The following is a 26,026-nucleotide window of genomic DNA, read 5'->3' as shown; positions in this document are numbered from 1 at the left end:
AGGACTGTAAAGTATACAGGGGGGAGAGGGCTGTTGATGGCCAGCAATGTCTCAGTGGAATGAAGAGCCTGTTTCCATACACTGACACAGTGGGATGAAGATACTGTTTCCATACACTGACTCAGTGGGATGAAGATCCTGTTTCTGTACACTGACTCAGTGGGATGAAGATCCTGTTTCTGTACACTGACTCAGTGGGATGAAGAGCCTGTTTCCGTACACTGACACAGTGGGATGAAGAGCCTGTTTCCGTACACTGACTCAGTGGGATGAAGGGGCTGTTTCTGTACACTGACTCAGTGGGATGAAGAGCTTCTTTCCAGACACTGACTCAGTGGGATGAGGAGCCTGTTTCCCTACACTGACTCAATGGGATGAAGAGCCTGGATCTGTACACTGACTCAGTGGGATAAAGATTATGTTTCTTTACAGTAACTCAGTCGGGTGGAGAGCCTGTTTCTGTACAGTGACTCAGTGGGATGAAGATCCTGTTTCCGTACACTGACTCAGTGGGATGAAGAGCCAGTTTCTATACACTGACTCATAGGGATGCAGAGCCTGTTTCTGTACATTGACTCAATGGGATGAAGAGCCTGTTTCCCTACACTGACTCAATGGGATGAAGAGCCTGGTTCTGTACACTGACTCAGTGGGGTGAAGAGGCTGTTTCCATGCACTGACACAGTGGGATGAAGAGCCTGTTTCTGTACACTGACTCAGTGGGATGAAGAGCCTGTTTCCATACACTGACTCGTTGGGATGAAGATCCTGTTTCCATGCACTGACTTCAGTGGGATGAAGAGCCAGTTTCCATAAACTGATTCATAGGGATGCAGAGCCTGTTTCCCTACACTGACTCAATGGGATGAAGAGCCTGTTTCTGTATACTGACTCAGTGGGATGAAGATCCTGTTTCTGTACACTGACTCAATGGGATGAAGAGCCTATTTCCGTACACTGACTCAGTGGGATGAAGAGCCAGTTTCTATACACTGACTCATAGGGATACAGAGCCTGTTTCTGTACATTGACTCAATGTGATGAAGAGCCTGGTTCTGTACACTGACTCAGTGGGGTGAAGAGGCTGTTTCCATACACTGACACAGTGGGATGAAGATCCTGTTTCTGTACACAGACTCAGTGGGATGAAGAGCCTGGTTCTGTACACTGACTCAGTGGGATAAAGATTATGCTTCTTTACAGTAACTCAGTGGGATGAAGAGCCTGTTTCTGTACAGTGACTCAGTGGGATGAAGAGGCTGTTTCCATACACTGACTCGTTGGGATGAAGATCCTGTTTCCATGCACTGACACAGTGGAATGAAGACCCTGTTTCTGTACACTGAATCAGTGGGATAAAGATACTGTTTCCGTACACTGACTCAGTGGGATGAACTGCCTGTTTCCGTACACTGACTCAGTGGGATGAACAGCCTGTTTCCGTACACTGACTCAGTGGGATGAAGAGCCTGTTTCCCTACACTGACTCAATGGGATGAAGAGCCTGGTTCTGTACACTGACTCAGTGGGATGAAGAGCCTGTTTCCGTACACTGACTCATAGGGATGCAGAGCCTGTTTCCCTACACTGACTCAATGGGATGAAGAGCCTGTTTCTGTATACTGACTCAGTGGGATGAAGAGCCTGTTTCCGTACACTGACTCAGTGGGATGAAGAGCCTGTTTCTGTACATTGACTCAATGGGATGAAGAGCCTGTTTCCCTACACTGACTCAATGTGATGAAGAGCCTGGTTCTGTACACTGACACAGTGGGATGAAGAGCCTGGTTCTGTACACTGACTCAGTGGGATGAAGAGCCTGTTTCTGTACACTGACTCAGTGGGATGAAGAGCCTGGTTCTGTACACTGACTCAGTGGGATGAAGAGCCAGTTTCCATACACTGACTCATAGGGATGCAGAGCCTGTTTCCCTACACTGACTCAATGGGATGAAGAGCCTGTTTCTGTATACTGACTCAGTGGGATGAAGAGCCTGTTTCCGTACACTGACTCAGTGGGATGAAGAGCCAGTTTCTATACACTGACTCATAGGGATGCAGAGCCTGTTTCTGTACATTGACTCAATGGGATGAAGAGCCTGTTTCCCTACACTGATTCAATGTGATGAAGAGCCTGTTTCTGTACACTGACACAGTGGGATGAAGAGCCTGGTTCTGTACACTGACTCAGTGGGATGAAGATCCTGTTTCTGTACACAGACTCAGTGTGATGAAGAGCCTGTTTCTGTACACTGACACAGTGGGATGAAGAGCCTGGTTCTGTACACTGACTCAGTGGGATAAAGATCCTGTTTCTGTACACAGACTCAGTGGGATGAAGAGCCTGGTTCTGTACACTGACTCAGTGGGATAAAGATTATGCTTCTTTACAGTAACTCAGTGGGATGAAGAGCCTGTTTCTGTACAGTGACTCAGTGGGATGAAGAGCATTTTTCCATACAGTGACACAGTGGGATGAAGATCCTGTTTCTGTACACTGACTCAGTGGGATGAAGAGCCTGTTTCCGTACACTGACTCAGTGGGATGAACAGCCTGTTTCCGTACACTGACTCAGTGGGATGAACTGCCTGTTTCCGTACACTGACTCAGTGGGATGAAGAGCCTGTTTCTGTACACTGACTCAGTGGGATGAAGAGACTTTTTCCATACAGCGACTCAGTGGGATGAAGAGCCTGTTTCCCTACACTGACTCAATGGGATGAAGAGCCTGTTTCCGTACACTGACTCAGTGGGATGAAGATCCTGTTTCTGTATACAGACACAGTGGGATGAAGAGCCTGTTTCCAGACACTGACACAGTGGTTTGAAGAGCTTGTTTCCAGACACTGACTCAGTGGGATGAAGATCCTGTTTCCATATACTGACTCAGTGGGATGAACAGCCTGTTTCCGTACACTGACTCGTTGGGATGAAGATCCTGTTTCTGTACACTGATTCAGTGGGATGAAGAGCCTGTTTCCATACACTGAGTCAGTGGGATGAAGAGCCTGTTTCCATACACTGACTCAATGTGATGAAGAGCCTGGTTCTGTACACTGACTCAGTGGGGTGAAGATCCTGTTTCTGTACACAGACTCAGTGGGATGAAGAGCCTGTTTCTGTACAGTGACTCAGTGGGATGAAGAGCATTTTTCCATACAGTGACACAGTGGGATGAAGATCCTGTTTCCATACACTGACTCAGTGGGATGAAGAGCCTGTTTCCGTACACTGACTCAATGGGATGAAGAGCCTGTTTCTGTACACTGACTCAGTGGGATGAAGAGCCTGTTTCCGTACACTGACACAGTGGGATGAAGAGCCTGTTTCCAGACACTGACACAGTGGTTTGAAGAGCTTGCTTCCGTACACTGACACAGTGGGATGAAGAGCTTGTTTCCAGACACTGACTCAGTGGGATGAAGATCCTGTTTCCATATACTGACTCAGTGGGATGAACAGCCTGTTTCCGTACACTGACTCGTTGGGATGAAGATCCTGTTTCTGTACACTGATTCAGTGGGATGAAGAGCCTGTTTCCATACACTGACACAGTGGGATGAAGATCCTGTTTCCATGCACTGACACGGGGAGATGAAGAGCCTGTTTCTATACACTCACTCAGTGGGATGAAGAGCCTGTATCCGTACACTGACTCAGAGGGATGAAGAGCCTGTTTCCATACACTGACACAGTGGGATGAAGAGCCTGTTTCCATACACTGTCTCAATGGGATGAAGAGCCTGTTTCCGTACACTGACTCAGTGGGATGAAGAGGCTGGTTCTGTACACTCACTCAGTGGGATGAAGAGCCTGTATCCGTACACTGACTCAGAGGGATGAAGAGCCTGTTTCCATACACTGACACAGTGGGATGAAGAGCCTGTTTCCATACACTGTCTCAATGGGATGAAGAGCCTGTTTCCGTACACTGACTCAGTGGGATGAAGAGGCTGGTTCTGTACACTGACTCAGTGGGATGAAGAGCTTCTTTCCAGACACTGTCTCAATGGGATGCAGAGCCTGTTTCCATACATTGACTCAATGGGATGAAGAGCCTGTTTCTCTACACTGACTCAATGTGATGAAGAGCCTGGTTCTGTACACTGACTCAGTGGGATAAAGATTATGCTTCTTTACAGTAACTCAGTGGGATGAAGAGCCTGTTTCTGTTCAGTGACTCAGTGGGATGAAGAGCCTGGTTCTGTATACTGACTCGTTGGGATGAAGATCCTGTTTCTGTATACTGACTCGTTGGGATGAAGATCCTGTTTCCATGCACTGACACAGTGGAATGAAGAGCCTGTTTCTGTACACTGAATCAGTGGGATGAAGATACTGTTTCCGTACACTGACTCAGTGGGATGAAGAGGCTGTTTCTGTACACTGACTCAGTGGGATGAAGAGCTTCTTTCCAGACACTGACTCAGTGGGATGAAGAGCCTGTTTCCATACACTGACTCAATGGGATGAAGAGCCTGGTTCTGTACACTGACTCAGTGGGATGAAGAGCCTGTTTCCATACACTGACTCGTTGGGATGAAGATCCTGTTTCCATGCACTGACACAGTGGAATGAAGAGCCTGGTTCTGTACACTGACTCAGTGGGATAAAGATTATGCTTCTTTACAGTAACTCAGTGGGATGAAGAGCCTGTTTCTGTTCAGTGACTCAGTGCGATGAAGAGCCTGGTTCTGTACACTGACTCAGTGGGATGAAGAGGCTGTTTCTGTACACTGACTCAGTGGGATGAAGAGCTTCTTTCCAGACACTGACTCAGTGGGATGAAGAGCCTGTTTCCCTACACTGACTCAATGGGATGAACAGCCTGGTTCTGTACACTGACTCAGTGGGATAAAGATTATGTTTCTTTACAGTAACTCAGTCGGATGGAGAGCCTGTTTCTGTACAGTGACTCAGTGGGATGAAGATCCTGTTTCTGTACACTGACTCAATAGGATGAAGAGCCTATTTCCGTACACTGACTCAGTGGGATGAAGAGCCAGTTTCTATACACTGACTCATAGGGATGCAGAGCCTGTTTCTGTACATTGACTCAATGGGATGAAGAGCCTGTTTCCCTACACTGACTCAATGTGATGAAGAGCCTGTTTCCATACACTGACTCAGTGGGGTGAAGAGCCTGTTTCTGTACACTGACTCAGTGGGATGAAGAGTCTGGTTCTGTACACTGACTCAGTGGGATAAAGATTATGCTTCTTTACAGTAACTCAGTGGGATGAAGAGCCTGTTTCTGTACAGTGACTCAGTGGGATGAAGAGCCTGTTTCCGTACACTGACTCAGTGGGATGAACAGCCTGTTTCCGTACACTGACTCAGTGGGATGAACTGCCTGTTTCCGTACACTGACTCAGTGGGATGAAGAGCCTTTTACTGTACACTGACTCAGTGGGATGAAGATCCTGTTTCTGTATACAGACACAGTGGTTTGAAGAGCTTGCTTCCGTACACTGATACAGTGGGATGAAGAGCTTGTTTCCATACACTGACTCAGTGCGATGAAGAGCCTGTTTCCAGACACTGACACAGTGGTTTGAAGAGCTTGCTTCCGTACACTGACACAGTGCGATGAAGAGCTTGTTTCCAGACACTGACTGAGTGGGATGAAGAGCCTGTTTCCATACACTGACTCAGTGGGATGAAGAGCCTGTTTCTGTACAGTGACTCAATGGTATTACGATCCTGTTTCTGTACACTGACTCAGTCGGATGAAGAGCTTGTTTCCATACACTGACTCAGTGGGATGAAGATCCTGTTTCCATACACAGACTCAGTGGGTTGAAGAGCCAGTTTCCATACACTGACTCATAGGGATGCGGAGCCTGTTTCCGTACATTGACTCAATGGGATGAAGAGCCTGTTTCCGTACACTGACTCAGTGGGATGAAGAGACTTTTTCCATACACCGACTCACTGGGATGAACAGCCTGTTTCCGTACACTGACTCAATGGGATGAAGAGCCTGGTTCTGTTTACAGACACAGTGGGATGAAGAGCTTGTTTCCGTACACTGACACAGTGGGATGAAGATCCTGCTTCCATGCACTGACACAGTGGGATGAAGAGCCTGTTTCCAGACACTGACACAGTGGTTTGAAGAGCTTGTTTTCAGACACTGACTCAGTGGGATGAAGATCCTGTTTCCATACACTGACACAGTGGGATGAAGAGCCTGTTTCTGTACACTGACTCAGTGGGATGAACAGACAGTTTAAATACACTGACACATAGGGATTCAGAGCCTGTTTCTGTACACTGACTCAGTGGGATGAAGAGCCTGTTTCTATACACTCACTCAGTGGGATGAAGAGCCTGTTTCTGTACACTGACTCAGTGGGATGAACAGACAGTTTAAATACACTGACTCATAGGGATTCAGAGCCTGTTTCTGTACACTGACTCAGTGGGATGAAGAGACTTTTTCCATACAGCGACTCAGTGGGATGAACAGCCTGTTTCCCGACACTGACTCAATGGGATGAAGAGCCTGGTTCTGTACACTGACTCAGTGGGATGAACTGCCTGTTTCATTACACTGACTCAGTGGGATGAAGATCCTGTTTCTGTACACAGACTCAGTGGGATGAAGAGCCTGTTTCCCTACACTGACTCAGTGGGATGAAGAGCCTGTTTCTGTACACAGACTCAGTGGGATGAAGATCCTGTTTCTGTATACAGACACAGTGGGATGAAGAGCCTGTTTCCCTACACTGACACAGTGGGATGAAGATCCTGCTTCCATGCACTGACACAGTGGGATGAAGAGCCTGTTTCCAGACACTGACACAGTGGTTTGAAGAGCTTGCTTCCGTACACTGACACAGTGGGATGAAGAGCTTGTTTTCAGACACTGACTCAGTGGGATGAAGAGCCTGTTTCCCTACACTGACTCAGTGGGATGAAGAGCCTGTTTCTGTACACAGACTCAGTGGGATGAAGAGCCTGGTTCTGTACACTGACTCAGTGGGATGAAGATCCTGTTTCTGTATACAGACACAGTGGGATGAAGAGCTTGTTTCCGTACACTGACACAGTGGGATGAAGATCCTGCTTCCATGCACTGACACAGTGGGATGAAGAGCCTGTTTCCAGACACTGACACAGTGGTTTGAAGAGCTTGCTTCCGTACACTGACACAGTGGGATGAAGAGCTTGTTTTCAGACACTGACTCAGTGGGATGAAGATCCTGTTTCCATACACTGACACAGTGGGATGAAGAGCTTGTTTTCAGACACTGACTCAGTGGGATGAAGATCCTGTTTCCATATACTGACTCAGTGGGATGAACAGCCTGTTTCCGTACACTGACTCGTTGGGATGAAGATCCTGTTTCTGTACACTGACTCAGTGGGATGAAGAGACAGTTTAAATACACTGACACATAGGGATTCAGAGCCTGTTTCCGTACACTGACTCAGTGGGATGAAGAGCCTGTTTCCATACACTGACTCATTGGGATGATGATCCTGTTTCGGTACACCGACTCAGTGGGATGCAGAGCCAGTTTCCATACACTGACTCATAGGGATGAAGTTCCTGTTTCCATACACTGACTCATAGGGATGAAGTTCCTGTTTCCATACACTGACTCAATGGGATGAAGATCCTGTTTCCATACACTGACTCAGTGGGATGAAGAGCTTCTTTCCAGACACTGTCTCAATGGGATGAAGAGCCTGTTTCCCTACATTGACTCAATGGGATGAAGAGCCTGTTTCTGTACACTGACTCAGTGGGATGAAGAGCCTGTATCCATACACAGACTCAGTGGGATGAAGATCCTGTTTCCATACACAGACTCAGTGGGATCAAGGCCCTGTTTCCATACACTGACTCAGTAGGATGAAGAGTCTGTTTCTGTACACTGACTCAGTAGGATGAAGAGCCTGTTTCCATACACTGACTCAGTTGGATGAAGAGCCTGTTTCTGTACACTGACTCAGTAGGATGAAGAGCTTGTTTCCAGACACTGATTCAGTGGGATGAAGTTCCTGTTTCCATACACTGACTCAGTAGGATGAAGAGCCTGTTTCCATACACTGACTCAGTAGGATGAAGAGCCTGTTTCTGTACACTGACTCAGTAGGATGAAGAGCTTGTTTCCAGACACAGACTCAGTGGGATGAAGGCCCTGTTTCCATACACTGACTCAGTAGGATGAAGAGTCTGTTTCTGTACACTGATTCAGTGGGATGAAGAGCTTGTTTCCATACACAGACTCAGTGGGATGAAGTTCCTGTTTCCATACACTGACTCAGTAGGATGAAGAGCCTGTTTCTGTACACTGACTCAGTAGGATGAAGTGCTTGTTTCCAGACACTGATTCAGTGGGATGAAGTTCCTGTTTCCATACACTGACTCAGTAGGATGAAGAGCCTGTTTCTGTACACTGACTCAGTAGGATGAAGAGCTTGTTTCCAGACACTGATTCAGTGGGATGAACAGCCTGTTTCCGTACACTGACTCAGTGGGATGAAGAGCCTGTTTCCATACACTGACTCATTGGGATGAAGAGCCTGTTTCCATACACTGACTCAGTGGGATGAAGAGCCAGTTTCCATACACTGACTCAGTGGGATGAAGAGCCTGTTTCCATACACTGACTCAGTGGGATGAAGAGTCTGTTTCCGTACACTGACTCAGTGGGATGAAGAGTCTGTTTCCGTACACTGACTCAGTGGGATGAAGAGTCTGTTTCCGTACACTGACTCATTGGGATGAAGAGCCTGTTTCCAGACACTGACTCAGTGGGATGAAGAGTCTGTTTCCGTACACTGACTCAGTGGGATGAAGAGTCTGTTTCCGTACACTGACTCATTGGGATGAAGAGCCTGTTTCCAGACACTGACTCAGTGGGATGAAGAGCCTGTTTCCATGCCCTGTGTCTCATACTCTACAACCCTATCACCTCAACTGAAAATGCAAAGAAAAATGTAACTCAATATTAACCAGTGGCAACCAGTTGAAACCAGTGGGTGCTCTGATCTTTCTTACAATATCCATATTAGAGCAAAACACATTCCAAAGGCAACAAGTGGAACAATAATATCTATTTTCTAGTTATTTATAAACATAAGATAAAATCAGATTATTTAATCTTTGGCAGGAAATGGTTTACCCATTTAACTCCAAAGCGGTAGATGTTACTAACTTTTTCCAACGTGGACAAAGAGTTATGTCAGTAAGTAATTAACCTTTAAATAATTTGTACTGCTTTAAACACATTTCAGTACTTACTTCTTTCCATTAGAAAGAACTGAGTAACGCAGCAAATTTTACCACAGTCTAAGTTAAAACTGACAAGTTTTAGAAAATATACTGCACAACTTCATTTCTATCCAAAACCTTCTCGGTCAATTTTATTATAGCTCACCGTATCTTTGACGTAAACATTAACACCTAATGATTGGTTTTCTAAATCATCCACATGCAAGTCAGAGCAATCAGACTTCTCCCTGCCTTGTGTAGCTGGATCCTGGACGTCCTGTCAGATCGTCGGCAGGTGGTAAGAGCGGGCTCCCTCACCTCTGCCCATCTAACCTTCAACATGTACCCCTCAGAGCTGTGTCCTAAGCCTCCTCCTTTATTCTCTGAATATTCATAATGGTGTTGCCATTCACAGCTCCAAGCTGCTCATTATATTTTCTGACAATGCTACACTGATTGGTCTAATTTCAAATAATAATGAGACAGCCTACAAAGAAGTCATCACCTTGACATGGTGATATCAAGAAAACAATCTCTCCCTCATTGTCGCAAAAACAAAGGATTTGGTTGTGGACTACAGGATGAATGGAGATATGCTAACCCCTATTGACATCAATGCATCTGGGGTTTAATGGGTGAACAGCTTCAGGTTCCTCGGCATACACATCACCAAGGATCTCTCGTGGTCTGTATATACCGGCTGTGTGGTGAAAGAATCACAACAGCGCCTCTTTCACCTCAGACTGTCGAAGAAGTTTGGTATGGACCCCCAAATCCTAAGAACTTTCTACAGGGGCACAATTGAGAGCATCCTGACTGGCTACATCACTGTCTGATATAGGAACTGTACATCCATCAATCACAACACTCTGCAGAGACAGCCCAGCACATCAGTAGATGTGAACTTCCCACTATTCAGGAGATTTACAAAGACAGGTGTGTAAAAAGGACCCAAAGGGTCATTGGGGACCCAAGTCACCCCAACCACAAACTGTTCCAGCTGCTATCATCCGGGAAGTGGTACCACAGCATAAAAGCCAGGACCAACAGGCCTCAATTTTTCTTCACAAATAATTCCTATTTCAGCATGCAGTATGGAAAAACATGGTTGCACATAATCCAATTTCTAGTCCAATCCATTCCACTTAACATCAAAATACACAATATTTATAGTGTCCAGTTGAATTTTGACCTATCAAACTACTAGACCAGCAATAGCAAAATGCTTAGTCTTAGCCAAGAGAAAGTAACAAAATCATTGCTAGTCTTACCGTTGTTGGTTAGACACTGTGCTGTTTTCAAGTTATTCACCCTATTCATTAAGACAGAGAAAATCATTTTTGACACATGTATAGTACTACAATAATCATAAAAAATCTAATGTATCAATTGTTGAGTTGCACTTTTTTGTTATATTTTTAAAGCAATAACTAATTTTTAATTATTAAAAACTGTACATATGAAATTACCTCATTTTGTTATTAGTCATTGGGGATCATAGTGAAGAATTCATTCAAGTATGCTACAAGCTGACCTTACAAAGAGTTTTTGAGATCCCTATGCTCTTTCCAACAATAGAATCATGAAAAATAATTTTATTATGAAGTTCTCCATTCCTTTTTTTCTTTTCACCTAAATAAAATTGCATTTTTGAAATATCTTCATGGAAATCCTTATGGTCAGTCAGAATTATGATTTTCTGTGGAGGTAGATAAGCATTTGGAAATATATCTTATAAAAAAATCATGAAGGGACTTTTTACACTTTCTCCCCAAAGCAAAAGAAGTGAGTTTTGCCATGAGTTGCAAAATAAATAAATCTTTGTTTTGAGTGGTATAAATATTTTTCTCATGTCATTTTGGATACTCCATTGAACTGATGACTTATTATTGTAAATGACACCTGTAACTTAATAACAAAGGCAAATAATTCAGTTGATTATAAAAAGAGAATGCATTGATATATCATATAGAAGCATATAAATTTATGTTCTTTTAATGAGAATAAAAAGGTTGGAGTTCAATATATTTCCATCTATCATTTCAAGCAGGTTGCATTTTGCAGGTCCCACCAAACCAGTCTGTAAATTCCTGGCACACATCAAGACTATTTGTAAGTCCCATTTTCTCCATTGCCAATATAATTATCTCATTAACAGAAACAGTAGATCTTGTATTAAAATACATCTATTAATTATTATTATCTATTAATTTTATAACACATACATATCAATTATATATATTAATGGTTTTCACAGCCTTCCTCTAGTGAGGCGACCAGAACTCAGCACAGTACTCCAAGTGGGGTCTACAACATTACCATAGAAAGCGTGCAAAGGAGATTTACAAGGATGCTGCCTGGATTGGGGAGCATGCCTGATACAAATAGGTTGAGTGAATCCAGCCTTTTTTCCTTGGAGTGATGGTGAATGAGAGGTAACCTTTTAGAGGTGTATAAGATGATTGTGTGGATAGTCAGAGGCTTTTTCCTGGGTCTGGAATGGCGAGCATGAGAGGGCACAGTTTTAAGGTGCTTGGAAGTAGAAACAGGGGAGATGTCAGGGGTATGTTTTTTATGCAAAGAGTGGTGAGTGCATGGAATGGGCTGCCGACGACAGTGGTGGAGGTGGATACGATAGGGTCTTTTAAGAGACTCCTGGATAGGTACTTAGAGCTCAGAAAAATAGAGGGCTAGGTAACCTTAGGTAATTTCTAAAATAAGGACATGTTCGGCACAGCTTTGTGGGCCAAAGGGCCTATATTGTGCCATATGTTTTCTATGTTTCTATATTAATATATCTATTAAATTACATTTGTATGAACTTATATGACACATTTTTAAAGTAAGCATTTCAAATACAGACACAGGGCTCAAATGAAATGTAATGGATGTGGAAATGACATATTTTTATGAATCTAACAAAAGAACTGTTTATATTTGCATTTTCAGAACTTAAAAAAAATTAATAGTTTATATTAGAAAGATTCCAGTATTATTCCAGATCAGAGGAAGATTCTGAATAAAATCTTTACTTACTATAATTCTAGTGCACAATTAATATTAATATTGGTTATGATTATACTTGTAACGGTCCTTCTTAGAGATATATATATTTGCTTAATATGTTTTGATGCTGAATGAGTACATAGAAACTAGTATTAATAAAGAAACTGTTCATTCATTTAATTTGTTAAATAATGATGAGAAACATTCTAGTCAATGTGCTGACTGGAGATTATACAATTAACACAAAATCAATTGCATTTAAAGGAAAGTGACTAAATTGCAGAATGTGGATGAAGAAAGGAAAATATATGATTTATGGGCTGTTCAAAGTAGCCCAGAAAAGCCCGGCAGGTTATCACATGAGTATAGCAGCAAATTGTAATCATAGAGAGAAATCTGCACAGTAGGCCCTCATTAGATTTACCATGCAGGATGAAAGCCCAAAGGCAGCAACATCTATACTGTAACTTCAAATAAAAAAGCACCAACAAAGAAGAAGCCTATCAACTTGAAATGTGGAAAAGAAAATTCATTTCTGATGTAGGGTCAATGATGGTGCATGGTAGCAAAGCTTGAAAATTGTATATTTTTCAATTTTAGATATATATATTGTGAGTATTTTAGGACAGACATTGACAACTAAGAGATTATGTTGCCTGTAGTTCATCTGATCTGGTCTAGGTAGATAAGTCATTGGACCAGATGGACTATACCACTGGGTTCTGAAAGAGGTTGTGGATGTATTAGTAATGATCTTTCAAAAATCACTGGATTCTGACATGCTTCAGAGGACTGGAAAATTGCAAATGTCAGTCCACTCTTTATAAAGGGAGGGAAGCAGATGAAAGAAAATTATAGGCCTGTTAGCTTGACCTCAGAGGTTGGAAAGGTACTGTATTTGATTGTTAATTAAGGATAAGGTTTCAGGGGACTTGGAGACACATGGCAAAATAGACCAAAGTCAGCATGGTTTCCTTAAGGGAAAATCTTGCCTGAAAAATCTGTTGTAATTCTTTGAAGAAATAAAAAGCATGATCAACAAAGGGGAATTGGTAAATGTTTTGTACTTTGATTTTCAGAAGGCATTTAACAAAGTGCCGCACATGAGACTGCTTAACAAGATAAAAGCTCATGGTATCATAGGAAAGATATTAGCATGGATAGAGCTTAGGTTGATTGGCAGGAGGCAGAGAGTTTTTTCTGATTGGCGGCCAGTGACTAGTGTCTACAGGGGTTAGTATTAGGATAGCTTCTTTTTACATTATATGTCAATGATTTGGATGAAGGAGTTGATGGCTCTGTGGCCAAGTTTGTAAACAATATGAAGATAGGTAGATGGCCAGGTACTATTGAGGAAGCAGGAAGGCTGCAGAAGAATTTAGAGAGATTAGCAGGATGGACAAGAAGAGGCAGATGGAATACAGTGCCAGGAAGTGTATGCTCATGCACGCTGGTAGGAAAGGAATAAAAGCATAGACTATTGTCTAAACAGGGAGAATATTCAAAAGTCCAAGGTGCAAAAGGACCAGAGAATCCTCGTGCAGAATCCCCTAAAGGTTAACTTGCAGATGGAGTAGGTGGTGAGGAAGGCAAATGCAATGTTAGCATTCATTTCGCGAGGACTAGAATGTAAAAACAAGGATATAATGCTGAGGCTTTATAAGACACTGTTGAGCCTCACTTGGAGTACCGAAAACTTTTGGACCCCTTATCTAAGAGAAGGTGTGTTGACATTGGAGACGATTCAAAGGAGGTTCAAGAAAACGATTCTGGGATTGAAAGGCTTAACATATAAGGAGCATTTGATGGCTCTGGGCCAGTCCTCTCTGGAATTCAGAAGAATGAGGGGTGATTTCAATGAAAACTATCAAATATCAAAAGGCCCAGATAGAGTAGATGTGGAAAGGATGTTTCCTACTGTGGGGGAGTCTAGGACCAAAGGGCACAACCTCAGAATAAAGGGGCATCCATTTCTGGTGAATCTGTGGAATTCATTGCCACAGGAAGCTGTAGAGGCCAGGTCATTGGGAATATTTAAGGCAGGGGTTGATAGATTTTTGATGTCAAGGCATGGAAGGTTATGCAGAGAAGGCAGGAGAAAGGGATTTAGAAGGAAATGGTTTAGCCATGATCAAATAGTGGAGCAAATTCATTGGGCTAAATAGGTTAAGGGAGGGACTAAAAATTTAGGTAAATGTTGTGAATTCTATCAATTATGTGTCTGCTTTATTCCATCTCTAAGTTTACCATTGTTATCTATTGATGGTCATGAATTGGAAGCAGATATTTTAAAAAAAATTCATTTGGTTCATCATCCCAGAATTCAGCAGGTACAAATTTATTCAAATTCAACATTTAGTTTCAGTAATAATGGACCCCACCATCCACTCTAAGCCATTCACTCTTCTCACTGCTGCCATCAGGAAGAAGATACAGGAGCCTCAGACCCATACCATGAGGTTCAGGAACAGTTATTACCCATCAACCATCAGGCTCTTAAACTAGAGGGTATAACTTCACTCAACTTCACTAGACCCATCACTGAATTGATCCCATTGGTCTCACTTTCAAGGACTCTTCATCTCATGTTCTGAATAATTATTGCTTATTTATTATGTTATTATTTCTTTTGTATTTGCACAATTCAAAACTGGGTGTGGTTTTGTATTGATTCTATTGAGTTTCTTTGATTTATTTTGTAATGCAAGAAAATGAATCTCAGGATTGTATATGGTGACATATATTTTTAATGAAAAAATTTACTTTGATCTTTGAACGATGATTGAATTTATGAAATTGATATAATAGTCAGATGTTTCATTAAGTTAAAATGTTAATGCCAACGTAAAATGCACATAAGCTTAATTATTATAACACATACCTGTCAACTGGTTCTAAGTTTATTACAATCAGATTTTGCTTTGAAGGATCCACTTTCAGTTCTTTCTCCTGATCATGGCCAATTAGAACTTTGGTCCAATTAAAACTTTCTTTTAGGTGTTTTATTGCCCTCCAGTCAACTGCTGGTAGAACCACGGATGAGTTTGAGGTGTCAAGGAATTGCTGGAAAGAAAATAAAGCATGACTTCTTTCTCACTTCACCTAGAAACTTAAGGAAAACATACAATAAACAAACATTTATTACTTGATCCTATTTTAACATAGGTGTAAGAAAAGGAGTGAAATGAACCTAGCACGCTAATATCTGAAAGTGGTATTTGTTCAGAAATGTTTGGTTTTATATTTGTAAGGAAAACAAAAAAAATGGAAGATATCCTGAAATTCCATTAAAATAAAAACACATCAATTTCAAAGATGGACCAGTTAGATTTTGTTTTGTTCAGCTGACCAATGGCATTATTATTATAAATATTTGTGCATTATACACAATTGTGACAGTCAGAGGGGGGAAACCGTCCTGGATACTGTTGGCAGGGACAGCCGAACAGGGGTGAGCCATGGTGGCAGGGCCTCCGGCACTGTCTGACTCTGTGGTGCAGAAGGGTGGGACAGAGAAGAAGAGAGCTGTCATCATTGGAGACTCTATAGTCAGGGGAGCTGACAGGAGATTTTATGGACGTGAGAAGGACACCCACATGGTTTGTTGTCTCCTGGGTGCCAGGGTCCGGGATGTCACTGACCAGGTGTACGACATTCTGGTATGAGAGGAAAAGCAACCAGAAGTTGTGATACATGTTGGTACCAACGACATAGGCAGGAAGAGGGATGAGGTCCTGAAGTGTGCGTTTTGGGAACTAGGTAGAAGTCTGAAGAACAGGACCTCAAAGGTGGCATTCTCAGGATTGCTGCCAGTGCTACGTGATAGTGATGGTAAGAATTGGAAAAGATGGCAATTGAATGCGTGGCTGAGGAGTTGGTGCAGGGGGCAGGGTTTTAGATTTTTGGACCATTGGGATCTCTTCTGGGGAAGGTGGGATCTGCACAGATTGGATGGTTTGCACCTGAACGCGAGGGGGAGCAATATCTTTGCATGGCTCGGGAGAGTTTAAACTAATTTGCAAGGGGCATGGGACCCGGAGCGATAGAACAGTGAATAAAGTGCATGGAGTAAAGCCAGATCTAACATATAGAGAGGCTTTGAGGAAAGAGAAGCAGAATAAAGGGTGTAAAGGTAGTAAGGTAGAAGGGCTAAAATGAGTGTAATTCAATGCAAGAAGCATCAGGAACAAAGGTGATGAACTGAGAGCTTGGATACATACATGGAAGTATGATGTAGTGGCCATTACAGAGACTTGGCTGGCACCAGGGCAGGAATGGATTCTCAATATTCCTGTGTTTCAGTGCTTTAAAAGGGATAGAGAGGGGGGAAAGGGGAGGAGGAGTGGCAATACTGGTTAGGGATACTATTACAGCTACAGAAAGGGTGGGTAATGTAGTAGGATCCTCTTTTGAGTCAGAATGGGTGGAAGTCAGGAACAGGAGGGAGTGGTTACTCTATTGGGAGTATTCTATAGGCCCCCTGGTAGCAGCAGAGATACCAAGGAGCAGATTGGGAGGCAGATTTTGGAAAGGTGCTAAAATAACAGGGTTGTTATCATGGGTGACTTTAACTTCCCTAATATTGATTGGCACATGATTAATTTCAATGGTTTAGATGGGGCAGAGTTTCTTATGTGTGTCCAGGATGGATTCCTGTCGCAGTATGTTGTTAGGCCAAGTAGGGGGAATGCCATACTAGATCTATCATTAAGTAACAAACTGGATCAGGTCACAGATCTCTCGAGTGAGTGAGCATCTGGGGGACAGCGACTACCGTACCCTGGCCTTTAGCATTATCATGGAAAAGGATAGAATCAGAGACGACAGGAAAATTTTTAATTGAAGAAGGGCAAATTATGAGGCTATAAGGCTAGAACTTGCAGGTGTGAATTGGGATGATGCATTTGCAGGGAATTGTACTATGGACATGTGGTCGATATTTAGGGATCTCTTGCAGGATGTTAGGGATAAATTTGTGCCGGTGAGGAAGATAAAGAATGGTAGGGTGAAGGAACCATGGGTGACAAGTGAGGTGGAAAATCCAGTCAGGTGGAAGAAGGCAGCATACATGAGGTTTAGGAAGCAAGGATCAGATGGGTCTATTGAGGAATACAAGGTAGCAAGAAATGAGCTTAAGAAGGGGCTGAAGTAAGCAAGAAGGGGGCATGAGAAGGCCTTGGTGAGTAGAGTAAAGGAAAACCCCAAGGCATTCTTCAATCATGTGAGGAACAAAAGGATGACAGGAGTGAAGGTAGGACCGATTAGAGATAAAGATGGGAAGATGTGCCCGGAGGCTGTGGAAATGAGCGAGGTCCTCAATGAATACTTCTCTTCGGTATTTGACCAGGCATATAGATACGGTTAGTGCAGTAGATGTGATCTACATGGATTTTAGTAAGGCATTTGACAAGGTTCCACACAGTAGGCTTATTCAGAAAGTCAGAAGGCATGGGATCCAGGGAAGTTTGGCCAGGTGGATTCAGAATCGGTTTGCGTGCAGAAAGCAGAGGGTTGTGGTGGAGGGAGTACATTCGGATTGGAGGGTTGTGTCCCACAAGAATCTGTTCTGGGACCTCTACTTTTCATCATTTTTATTAACGACCTGGATGTGGGGTAGAAGGGTGGGCTGGCAAGTTTGCAGACGACACAAAGGTTGGTGGTACTGTGGATAGTGTACAGGATTATTGAAGATTGCAGAGAGACATTGATGGGATACAGAAGTGGGCTGAGAAGTGGCAGATGGAGTTCAACCTGGAGAAGTGTGAGGTGGTACTCTTTGGAAGAACAAACACCAAGGCAGAGTACAAAGTAAATGGCAGGATACTTTGGAGTGTGGAGGAGCAGAGGAGCAGAGCTTTCAGGGTACATGTCCACAGATCCCTGAAAGTTGCCTCACAGGTAGACAGGATAGTTAAGAAAGCTTATAGGGTGTTAGCTTTCATAAGTCGAGGGATAGAGTTTAAGAGTCATGAGGTAATGATGGAGCTCTATAAAACTCTGGTTAGGTCACACTTGGAGTACTGTGTCCAGTTCTGGTCGCCTCATTATAGGAAGAATGTGGAAGCATTGGAAAGGGTAAAGAGGAGATTTACCAGGATGCTGCCTGGTTTAGAGAGAATGGATTATGATCAGAGATAAGGGAGCTAGGGCTTTACTCTCTGGACAGAAGGAGGATGAGAGGAGACATGATAGAGGTATACAAGATATTAAGAGGAATAGATAGAGTGAACAGCCAGTGCCCCTTCCCCAGGGCACCACTACTCAATACAAGAGAACATGGTTTAAGGTAAAGGGTGGGAAGTTCAAGAGGAAGGTTTTTTACTCAGAGAGTGGTTGGTGCGTGGAATGCACTGCCTGAGTCAGTGGTGGAGGCAGATACAATAGTGAAATTTATGAGACTACTAGACATTTATATAGAAGAATTTAAGGTGGGGGGTTATATGGGAGGCAGGGTTTAAGGATCGGCACAATATTGTGGGCCGAAGGTCCTGTACTGTGCTGTACTATTCTATGTTATATGTTCTATATACCACTGTATGTTGGTCATGCCAAACTAAGTGAAAGAAAGTGGAACTCAAGCTAATAAATTAAGTTTATAAAATGGGCCAATTTAATATAGATTGTAATCTGATGCATCTTCGTCTGATTCTTCATCCAAACTCATTCATGTGTAGTAGCTAGTTAGTGTTGTTTATTTGAATAGGCATTACAGAAAGCATGATATATTTAGAAGAATGAGAATAAAATAATAAGTTGTAATTCTCATTTAATAGTACCTTCATTAAGAAAAAGTAGAGTAAGAATAGAAAACCAAAAATAAGAAATAGTGAAAAGCATAATCAAGGGGTCTTAGGGTAATTAGCTAATTAAAAGAAACTTTCAGAAAGAAAATAAAAATGTTATATTTCACTTTTCACATGCCTTTCAGGATCAACATATTTTACGGCCAATGAAATACTTCTGAAGAATTGATATTTTTGTAATTGTAAGAAATATAGCACCATCTAACGCTATTTTGTAGTAGTACAATCATAAGCATGAAGCACTGAAATTGTGTGTTAGGCGGAGCACAACAACATTGCAGGCTTACAAACTGAGCGTACATCAAAACAGTACAACAAAGGTACAGGAAATGTGGATGTTTGCAAACCCATGTAGATGGCAGGACAAGTTGGTCTTGTAAATAGGCAGAATGAATACAAAAAAAATACTGCTTTCGGCAGTCTGCAATCACCGTGAGCAGCTGCTAGTCTGGCTGAGACACAGTGAGATTTAAAATGAGCTCAGGGCCTTTTGGGACATTTTAGTGGGCTGCAATAATCATGAACAGTCACCTGTTGGGCTGAGGTGGCATGACGTTTTAAAAGAGCTTGGGGTCTTTTGAGAATTTTCAACAGGCTGTAATAATAATGAATGATTAGGCACTCGGTGTGGTGAACTATGTGCCTGTCTGGACACGCCCCCTGCTGACTGCTCCTGTGGCTCCTCCCACAGGCCCCTGTATAAAGGCGATCTGAGGCCTGATGCTCGGCCTCAGTCTCCAGGACATAGTATGATGGACACTCACTCCTGGTTCCTTCTTCCAGTCAATAAAAGCCAATATCTCGCCTTACGTCTCAGTGTGAGTTGTTGATGGTGCATCACTCGGCACAGGCCATTAAAAAGAAATGAGGCGTAAGTAGCCCAGCGATATTGGAGCCGGCCAGGGTCAGAGCTTTGGCTCAACAGGCTAGGTGAGAACAGGTGGAGAGTACAATAAGTTTCCAGTAAGTTCTTTAAATCTTTCTTTGTATCTTAGTATGTAGCTAGAGCAGACAGAATGGGCCCATGGTTAATGGTATGTTTTTCATGTGAAATGTGGGAACTCAGAGAGACCTCCAATCTCCCTAGTAACTACATCTGTATGAGGTGCATTGAGCTGCAGCTCCTAAGAGACCATGTTAAGGAACTGGAACTATATCAGGATGATCTTCGGCTCATATGGGAGAATAAGGAGGTGATACATATGAGCTACAGGGAAGTAGTCAGCCCTAAAACTCCGGGAAGAACTACCTGGGTGACTGTCAGGAGAGGAAAGGGCAATAGGCAGCCAGTACAGGGTACTGCTGTGGCTGTTCCCCTCAATAGTAAGTGTATTGCTTTGGATAGAGTTGTTGGGAGGGGAATGACCTACCAGGGGAAGCTGCAGTGATCAGGTCTTTGGCACTAAGTTTGCCTCTGTGGCTCAGAAGGAAATGGGACAAAGAAAAAGTGCAGTAGTGATAAGGGATTCCATAGATAGAAGATAACTGTGGATATGAAAGAGACACACGGATGATATGATGCGTCCCAGGTGCCAGGGTCAGGCATGTCTTGGATTGGGTCCATGGCAGGCTTCTAAATGAGGAAGATGAACAGCCAGAAGTAATGGTACATATTGGTATCAATGACATAGGTAGGAAAAGGGAGGAGATCCTGAAGAGAGAATATAAGGAGGTAGGTAGAAAGCTAAAAACAAGACCTCCAGGGTGGTAATCTCTGGATTGCTGCCTGTGCCATGCACAAGTGAAGGTAAGAATAGGATGATTTGGCAGATGAATGTGTGGCTGAGTAATTGGTACAGAAAGCAGGATTTCAGATTTCTGGATCATTGGCATCCCTTCTGGGGAAGGTATGACGTGTACAAAAAGGATGGGTTACACCTGAACCTGAGGGGACCAATATCCTTGTGAGCATATTTTCTAGAGTTTAAACTAATTTGTCAGGGGGGTGGGAACTGGAGTGGTTGGGCTAAGGATGGTACAGTTGGTAGACAAGCAGTTGCAGTGTCTAGTGAGACTGTAAGGAATGACAGGTAGATGATAGGGCAAAATTACAGTCAGTGGCATCAGTTGAAGTGTAACATGGGGACAAAATCAAAAAGGTTGATGAATACAGGACTGAAGGTGTCATATTTGAATGCAAGCAGTATAAAGAATAAGGTAGATGATGTTGTTGTGCAATTAGTGATTGGCAGGTATGACATTATGGGCATCATAATGGTGCCCATAAAATCATGGTAGAAAGAAGATCATAGCATCCAAAGATACATATTGCAGAAAGAGGTGACATAGGATCAGAAGATGTACAATCTTTGTGGATAGTGTTAAGAAACTGCAAGGGTCAAAATACCCCAATTCGAGTTACAGTATATGCAGGCCTCTGAACAATAACCAGGACGTGGGATAAAAATTATACTGAAGGTAGAAAAGGCATGTTAAAAGGGCAATGTTACAATGGTCATGAGGGATTTTATTAAGAAGATAGATTGGGAAAATCAGGTTGGTGCTGGATCCGAAGAGCTGGAATCTGTGGATTGCCTACAAATACCTTTTTAGAGCAGCTTATAGTTGAGCACACTAGGAGAAAGGCATTTCTGGATTGGATGTCGTGTAACATACCAGATTTAATGTGGGAGCTTAAGATAAAGAAATGCTCAGGAGGCAGAGATCATAATATGATAGAATTCACTCTGCAGTTTGAGAGGGAGAGGCTAAAGTCATTTGTATCAGCATTACAGTGGAGTAAAGAGAATAATAGAGACATGAGAGATGAGTTGGCCAAAGGTGATTAGAAGGAAGCACTAGCAGGGATGATGGTAGAACAGCAATGACTGGAGTTTTTGGGAACAAATTGTTAGTTGCGGGATTGATACTTCCCAAAGATGAACAAACATTCTAAAGGAAGGATGATACAACCATGACAGACAAGGGGAGTCAAAAGACAGATAAAAGCAAAAGAGTGGGCATATAATATAGCAAAAATTAGTGGAAAGTTAAATGATTGTGAAGCTCTTAAAAACCAACAGATGGCAACTAAAGAAACCACAAGGAGAGAAAAGATGAAATATAAGCTAGCTATTTAATAATATAAAAAAGGATATCAAAAGTATTTTTCAGATATATAAAGTATAATATAGATGTGAAATTAAGTATCAGACAGCTGGAAAATGATGCTGAAAAGGTAGAAATTGGGGTCAAAGAAATGGCAGATGAATTTAAGTATTTTGTGTTGGTCTTCACTGTGGAAGATATTAGCAGATTGCCAGAATTCGAATGTCAGGGAGCAGAAGCAAGTGTAGTTAATATTAATAAGGAGAAGGAGCTTGGGAAGCTGAAAGATCTGAAGTGGACTAGATGGACTATATCCCAGTGTTCAAAAAAGGTAGCTGAAGAGAATGTGAAGGCCTTAGTAATGATCTTTCAAGAATCAGTAGATTCTGGAATTGTTTAGGAGGACTGGAAAATTGCAAGCATCACTCCACTTTTTAAGAAAGGAGGCAGAAGAAAGGAAAATTATAGACTAGGTAGTCTGACTTCAGTGGCTGGAAAGATGCTGGAGACCATTATTAAGGATGAGGTTTTAGGTTCTTAGAGGCACATGATAAAGTAGCTCAAAGTCAGCATGGCTTTCTTCAGGGGAAATCTTGCCTGACAGATCTTTTGGAATCATTTGAGGAAATAACAAGCAGAATAGACAAAGAAGAGTAAGTGGATATTGTTTACTTGGATTTTCAGAAGCCATTTGGCAAGGTGTCACACATAAGGCTGCTTAACAAGTTAAAAACTCATGGTACTACAAGAAAGATACCATCATGTATAAAAGATTGGCTGAATGGCAGGAGGCAAAACATTCAAATCTAAGCAGTTGAACTTGCTTAGATTAGTGGCGTTCAACACAATGTAGTGCCAAACAAGCACATAATTCACATCCCATTTATCACTTTAGTTCCCTCCATCACCAGAGCACAATGACCACAGACTTATCTACAAAATGCAAAGCAGCAACTTTGATAGGTTTTTCAGTTGTACTTTTCAAAGTGATAAGAAATCAGGAGAGGTAAGGGAATATTAGTGCCTCTAAGTCACTCGCCAACTTACACAATAACCCTGCCTAGAAAAATGTCATTGTTTCATCAATGGCTTTGAGAAAGACCATCATCTCAAGGGTGATTAAGAACAGATAATAAATGCTAACCTTGCCAGCAAAGTTAACATATGTCAGAATAAAAGAAATTTAAATTAATTACAAGTTATGCCATTAGTTTAATCAGATCCCCAGACTTTACATTTTTCCAGTAGATTTTTGCTACTTGGGTGCATTGTGATTGTTTTTTCCATTACTGTAATTGAATCTGTGCATCACAAATTCAATTGCAATGAAGTCACTGCCATTGTGATTGCCCCGTATTACATTATTACTTTAAAAAAAATACCTTAATAGAGTTTTCTTTTACTCCCTTTCAAAATAAGTCAGTTGTTTTAATCTAAGTAAAGGCCTGGTCTGTAGATAAATCATAATAATCATAAAAAGCTGTCAAGTAAATTTTATTAGGAAGGAACAGCTGAAAAACCTTCTTGTAGTAATAATGAGAAATATTCTTAAATCTTAAATGTTTTCCGTTTGCAGTAAGGAGATCCAATCCAATTGACTAAATGGCATGCAATAACGCACAGACCAACTTGTTCCTGACTTCTGTGCATGTGCATTGTAATACAGAAATCAAAGATGAGCTGAAGGTCAGAGGCTGGAACATTTGACCTCTTAGTTTACTCTGCACTGTCTGGGAGCTTAGTTCAGAGTGCTAATCACCGTTGAAATAACAGTGATGGGCATCTTTTTTTGATCTTCTTCAGAAAGGTAGAGAATTGTTGGATCTCTTCTCAAAGCCAATGATGAAACAATTACAATTTTCTAAACGGGTGGTGTGTAAATTGCAGAGCGACTTAGAGGCACTAATAGTCAAGTCACTTTTTATTGTCATTTCAACTATAACTGCTGGTACAGTAAAAATGAGACAACGTTTCTCAGGGCCATGGTGCTACATGAAACAGTACAAAAACTACACTGAACTACGTAAAATCAACAAGGACAAAAAAAACTACACCAGACTACAGACTTACCCAGGTCTGCATAAAGTGCACAAAACAGTGCAGGTATTACAATAAATAATAAGCAAGCCAATAGGCACAGTAGAGGGCAGTAAGTCGGTGTCAGTCCAGGCTATGGGTATTGAGGAGTCTGATGGCTTGGGGGAAGAAATTGTTACATAGTCTGGTCGTAAGAGCCCAAATGCTTCGGTGCCTTTTCTCAGATGGCAGGAGGGAGAAGAGCTTGTATAAGGGGTGCATGAGGTCCTTCATAATGCTGTTTGCTTTGTGGATGCAGCTTGTGGTGTAAATGTCTGTAGTGGTGGAAAGACAGACCCCGATGATCTTCTCAGCTGACCTCACTATCTGCTGCAGGGTCTTGCGATCCGAGATGGTGCAATTTCCGAACCAGGCAGTGATGCAGCTGCTCAGGATTCTCTCAACACAACTCCTGTAGAATGTGATGAGGATGAGGGGTGGGAGATGGACTTTCCTCAGCCTTTGCAGAAAGTAGAGACACTGCTGGGCTTTCTTCGCTATGGAGCTGGTGTTGAGGGACCAGGTGAGGTTCTCTGTCAGGTGAACACCAAGAAATTTGGTGCTCTTTACGATCTCTACTGAGGAGCCATCAATGCTTAGCGGAGAGTGGTCACTCCGTGCCCTTCTGAAGTCAACAACCATCTCTTTTGTTCACATTCAGAGACAGGTTGTGGCTCTGCACCAGTCTGTTAGCCACTGCACCCACTCTCTGTATGCTGACTCATCGTTCTTGCTGATGAGACCCACCACGGTCATGTCATCAACGAACTTTACGATGTGGTTCGAGCTGTATGTTGCAGCACAGTCATGGGTCAGCAGAGTGAACAGCAGTGGACAGAGAACACAATCCTGGGGGGGGGGGGGGGGGCCCTGTGGCTGACTGAGGTCTCCCAGTCAGGAAGTCTAGGATCCAGTTGCAGAGGGAAGTGTTCAGGCCCAGTAGGCTCAGATTTCCAATCAGTTTCTGAGGGATGATTGTGTTGAATGCTGAAGTGAAGTCTATGAACAGCATTCGAACATACATGTCTTTTTTGTCCAGGTGGGTTAGGGCGAGGTGGAGGGTGGTGGCAACAGTGTCGTCTGTTAAACAGTTGGGACAGTACGCAAACTGCAGGGAGTCCAGTGAGTGGGGCATCATGGTCTTGATGTGCCTGATGACGAGACTATTGAAACACTTCATGACGTGCAACAGGACGGTAGTCATTGAGGCAGGACTCTGAAGACTTCTTCGGCATGGGGACGATGGTGGCAGCCTTGAAGCATATTGGAATGATGACACTGCTCAGGGAGATGTTGAAGATGTCAGTGAGACAATTTGCTAGCTGGGATGCACATCCTCTAAGCACTCTGCCTGGAATATTGTCTGGTCCAGTAGCCTTCCGTGGGTTGAGCCAGTACAGGATTCTCACATCAGCCACAGTGAGACCCAGTACCTAGTCATTTGGAAGAGGGGTGGACTTCCTCGCCACCGTGTCATTTTCTGCCTCAAAACGAGCGTAGAAGTTGTTCAGTGCATCTGGGAGGGAGGCATCACTTGCACAGTCAGGTGATGTTGTCCTGTAGTTGGTGATGTCCTGAACACCCTTCCACATGTGCCGCGTGTCGCTGCTATCCTGAAAGTGGTTGTAGATTCATTGGATATGTGCACACTTTGACTCTCTGATGGCCCAGGATGGTTTGGCCTTTGCTGTTGTTAGGGCTGCCTTGTCACCAGCTCCGAAGGCGGAGTCAAGGAGTCCCTTATCTCTTCTGATTTTGTACATCCAGGTGATAAAGTTAGTACTTTGGCAGGTACAACTGAAGCCTAGGCAATTTGTTGCTTTGAATTTTGGCAAAAGCAATTCAAATCTAGCTTCTCAACTG

General features: G+C 42.8%; 1 protein-coding gene across 1 annotated transcript in view; it reads right to left on the bottom strand.

The window, feature by feature from the left end:
• Nucleotides 1-26,026, bottom strand: part of LOC132398452 (V-type proton ATPase subunit S1-like) — a 56,861-nt gene that overhangs the window by 19,582 nt on the left and 11,253 nt on the right. Inside the window, exons 5-6 of the mRNA XM_059977919.1 lie at nt 15,118-15,299; nt 10,502-10,542 (exon numbers count right to left, since the gene is read on the bottom strand). Coding sequence (XP_059833902.1) covers nt 10,502-10,542; nt 15,118-15,299 — 223 coding nt within the window. The remainder of the gene's footprint in view (nt 1-10,501; nt 10,543-15,117; nt 15,300-26,026) is intronic.

This window comes from Hypanus sabinus, chromosome 8 (genome assembly GCF_030144855.1).
Source record: "Hypanus sabinus isolate sHypSab1 chromosome 8, sHypSab1.hap1, whole genome shotgun sequence".
Taxonomy (NCBI): Eukaryota; Metazoa; Chordata; class Chondrichthyes; order Myliobatiformes; family Dasyatidae; genus Hypanus; species Hypanus sabinus.
Note: the sequence above shows the minus strand (reverse complement) of the source record. Positions and strands in the feature narration are given on the sequence as shown.